This window comes from Aptenodytes forsteri, unplaced genomic scaffold (assembly GCF_000699145.1).
Source record: "Aptenodytes forsteri isolate BGI_AS27 unplaced genomic scaffold, ASM69914v1 Scaffold138, whole genome shotgun sequence".
NCBI classification, from domain to species: domain Eukaryota; kingdom Metazoa; phylum Chordata; class Aves; order Sphenisciformes; family Spheniscidae; genus Aptenodytes; species Aptenodytes forsteri.
In genome coordinates this window covers 610253-614700 of record NW_008794014.1, presented here as the reverse complement: position 1 = coordinate 614700, position 4448 = coordinate 610253, and the positions used below count along the sequence as shown (strand labels likewise).

General features: G+C 48.6%; 1 protein-coding gene across 1 annotated transcript in view; it reads right to left on the bottom strand.

Moving 5' to 3' along the window:
* Positions 1–97: 97 nt before the first annotated feature.
* The window catches only part of OSR1 (odd-skipped related transciption factor 1), a 7616-nt gene continuing 3265 nt past the window's right edge, over positions 98–4448 (bottom strand). Inside the window, exons 2-3 of the mRNA XM_009290604.2 lie at positions 1894–2586; positions 98–1329 (exon numbers count right to left, since the gene is read on the bottom strand). Of these exons, the coding sequence (XP_009288879.1) occupies positions 1194–1329; positions 1894–2540 (783 nt within the window). The 5' untranslated portion in view covers positions 2541–2586 and the 3' untranslated portion in view covers positions 98–1193. The remainder of the gene's footprint in view (positions 1330–1893; positions 2587–4448) is intronic.

Genomic DNA, 4448 nt, shown 5'->3' with positions numbered 1-4448 from the left:
AAAAAAAAAAAAAAAAAAAAAGAAATGTTCTGAATAGTGACATATTGACAGAGAGGGTTTGCTAGGGAAGAGACCAAAAACCAAATGAACACATATGTAGTCCATGCAGACTTGCCTGTAAAATAACGATTTATTTTAATACTTAAAAAACACACACAATCCAGTGATAAATGTCAATTACCAATAATCAGCATAAAGTGCCAAACAGCCATACAACTTTTTTTTTTTTTAATAAACAAAACTTATTGGAATGTCTCTTAATTTGAATACACTGTTCAGAAAGCCAGCATTTAAAAAAATATGCTCTCAGGTTGAGATTTGTTCTCTCTCATCAGGACACACGAAGACTTTAAAGTACCACTAAAACCACGTTGTGCATACCGTCAGTTTGACGTATTGCCATCTTTCTTTCCTCTGGGTTTTTTTAAATAAGTCCACAAGTTACAAACCTCCTCACAGCGCACTAGACCACAAGGCAAAAGAAAAGGTCTCCATGTCCCATGAACACTGATTTGTCCCAAACACCGGGGACCCGCAGGTCTAAGAGCTGGATGCGTTTTCTAGCGCATGATAGGACTCCTCACTTGAGACATTTAGGTCATTTCCAAACATTAATTTTCTTCTCCTTTTAAGAAAACAAACTAGCAAATGAGATTTGCAAGTTGCCCTTCTCCTTGTCCTAATGGTGCTGTGATGAGAAACCACCGTTTCAGTTCTTAATCGTCTTCCGGAATACTCTGTATTTCCTGAAGTGTAAAAATAAGAAGCTTTATACAGTCAAAAAAAAAGTATAAAATAAGAGGTTGTTTTTTTTTTTAAAGTAATACTTTTGGAAGCTACGATTTGGGGTTTTTTTTGTTGGGATTGGGGGGGGGCTTGTGGGTTTTTGTTTGGTTTTAAAGAGATTCCTGTCCAACACGTGAGCACCACCTTTTGGCATAAAGTTTATCAAAGCCACACAAGTCAGCTAGCACTCTCTGCATCATTCATGTATATTTTAAATGCAAAATAATCTTTTCACCCACGACTTAGGAAGTTAGTTGCTGGGGGGAGGGGGGGGCAGATTTTGCTCTTTTTAAAGTACAAACAAAAACAAAACACAAAGTTCAGTGCTCCCATCCTGAAAGTTTTGTTTCTGCTCTGGTTTTGGTGTAAAGTCTGAAGGGGAGGAAAAGTTCATAGAAGTTGGAGATTCAGCACTTAAGTTTGGCAGGTTTCAGTTCCTTTACTTGCGTGTGCAGTGTCTTGTGGACAGCTAGCGTTCTGGACTGGCAAAATCCTTTCCCGCATTCTTGACACTTAAAAGGCTTTTCTTTAGAATGAATATATCTAGGGAGAGAAAAACAATCGAGATGTCAGAAATAACCGGCCTGAACTCAGCAGTGATCTACCTGATGGAGAACACGCTGGCGCTTTTTACACCTACTGCTGAGACCAAGAGTGCTGGAGTGCAGCACTCGGGCGACGATCCGTATGTGTGTGTGCAAGAAAAGAAGTGGGTGTCAGAGGCTTACAAGGATGCCTTTCTTAGGGATAAAAAGCTTCTCTCTAACTTTGAGGTCACCAGGCTGTGTGTCGTCATGACACTTCTGATTGATCACAAAGGCAGAGGACACAAGATGACACAAACAGAGGGCGAAAACGTCTGTGGAAGCTAAGAAGGAGGCTGTGCAAGTCATTTTTGCAGGGTGAGTGAGTACAACAACAGGCCTGTCTTCTGGAGTGAGTTATCTGGGCTTCTCCACCAGCAGTGGGCAAAGGAAAACCTAGAGGGAACATTGCCGGCTGGCCAGGGACATGACTTTTCTTACAAGCACCTTCATGAGTGTAAGTAGGTAACCAGGAGAATATGGATACACAGGGAAAAAAGGACAGGAGAAGAATAATCATTACCTGTGATCCCTCAGGTGATCCTGTCTTCTGAAGGCCTTGTGGCAAATGTCACATGTGTAGGGCCGTTCATCGGTGTGGGTTCTTTCATGGATCAAAAGGTTGTAGGACTTGGTGAAATGCCTGCCACAAAATTTACACACGAACTCCTTCTTGGTTTTGGATGGTAACCTTCCCCGTGTGGGTTTCTTCTCTGGAGAGAGTTTAGTCACCTCAAGCAAAGACCCCAGCCCTGGGGTGGAGCCCTGACTGTCTGCCTGTCCCAGTTTAGAGTGGTCCTCTTGTGTGGCAGCCACTGCTAAGTTGGCAAAGTCAAAGCGGGGTTTGGCTTTGAGGGTCACATTGGTGGCCTCTTGCTTAGGCTGGATGACATGTGGGAAGAGCGGGAAGGTTGGCAGCTGGAACCGTGCATCCACCAGGCTTGACACACTGGGCACCTTGGAGAAGGAGGAGCGGGGCAGATGCATGGCCGGGTACCCCAAAGTCCACTGGTGCAGGTGTACGGCGTGCAGGGCGCTGAAGCCGTAGAGGTTGGAGAGGTGGTCAGAGGGCACGGCGGGCAGCCCGTTGAACGCTTGCAGGAAGGAGTAGTTGGTGAGCTGGAGGGAAGGATGGATAGGCACTGGGGCTGGCAGGGTCTTACTTCCCATGGTGGCCGCTCAGGAGGAGGATCTTGGGAACAGGGGAGGAAAAAATCTGGAAAATAAAGATGAAGAGGGGAAGAGGGAAAGGTGGATTTACACAAAGATAAAAGCAGAGGTAATTTCTCACCTCACCCCTCATTAACGCCCTTCTCCAAAGCCACAGGAGGAGGCTGACTTGGACTTGGAGAGACCTGACCAGCTCTTGGCCACAAGTGTATCCCCATAGGTCTCCAGACTCTCTCTCTCCCCATCCTTTGCACACAAAAGTTGTACCCCATGCACAGTCATTCACCCTCCAACAGCATCCCTGTGACAGGTAGACCTCTGATGACCCTCTGCACAGGGACAGGGAAGAGGTGCCATTTTGGCCTACAAAGCTGAGGTTTCTCTCATGTAACCTCAGCCCCTTCCTGGGCATCCTCAGCCTTTAGAAAATGGTGGGATACTGCCCACTACATCTGTCCCCAAAAACTGCCTTTAGCCCTGACCGTTGAGGTGACGTGGGGAGGGGGTGCAGAGAGCTCACTGCCCCTGGGTCGCTCACCTCCCTGAGGTCTGGCCTCAGCCAAGCCTCTGCCTCTGGGCTGGTGGAGGCAGTTGGGCACTCAGAACTGCACGTCCTCCCTCATTCAAAGAAAGAAAATACCCAAATTTTTTTTTGGGGGGGGAAACCATCCAGCAGCCATCCCTCTTATGTGCTGCAAAAAGAAATGGGAAAATGCTGAGTCCTGGTGACAAATCTGAAGTGCCATTTGCTTTCCTCAGGGGGAAGTGTCTAGCTTCAAGCCCACATCCTAATCTAGGCAATCGCTTAATTAGAACCCTTCAAAAGACAAAAAGGCGAGGGCTGGAAGGACCCTTCCCGTGGGGACAACCCAGCCCACCAGCTGCAGGGCCGCAGGGCCACAGCCCTTCCCTGGGCTGGGTGCCACCACTTTGCTCTGTGTTTCAGGGTCCCACCAAGCCCCCAGCCCCTCCTCTAGGCCAGATCCCTACCCATTCCACCCCACAAGGCAGAGGGAAAAATGTTACCAGACAGCAGCATCGAGGAGCATCTGGCCATGCCTGCAAATTCAGCCCTGGCTGCTGTCAACGATTTGGCAGGAGGTGTCTCCTGAGGGTCGGTGGTGGGGACGCAGCTTCCCCTCTTTGTGGGTGTGAGAGAGCACCCGTGGCTTTTAGAGGCATCACATCCCTGCAGCCCAGGGAGCCTCCTCCTTACTCGCAGCCCAGTTTGCACTCGCTTTCTCTGAAGCAATCTCCAGGATTTGCCCTCGGTGGGGCTGCTTTCCTGCAGGATCCCTGTAGGGTCCCCATAGAGTCGCTGCAGGGTGCCCATAAGATCCCACAGGTTCCTGCAGGATCCACACAGGGTGCCCATAAGATCCCTTATAGAGTTCCTGCTGAGTCACCATAGGATCCCCACAAGATCCCTGCAGAGTCCTGGCAAGATCCTCGCAGCAGTCAGCCTGGAGGGTCAGTTCACCCCCACATGAAGAGTAAAGCCCCTTTGGAGAAAAGGAGGCGGCAAAGTGCTGCAGAGCAGTAATTGTCCCTCTGGGCTGGAGGGCTGGGGGGTGGAAACTGGTGGCGGAAGAGGTCTAAAGACCAGGGAAACAAATCTGATTTATATGTGGCCTGTTGCCTGGACTGAGGAGCTGCGGCTGGGAGGGTGTGAGAGGGAGAAACTTACTCTGAGCTGCCCTATACGCCGGGTCCACCTTTCACACCGCTTTACATAAATCAGCAGCAGGAAGAGAGACTCAAACCTTACAGGAATTCCATTGCAATGACCCAGAATAAGAGATTGTGACATTTTGCCTTTTTTAATTGGATACATTTTGGATAGTGGCTGATTGAAAAATGCACACATTACATTCTCCTTCCTCTCCTCTTTCCCCCCCCCCCTCTTTT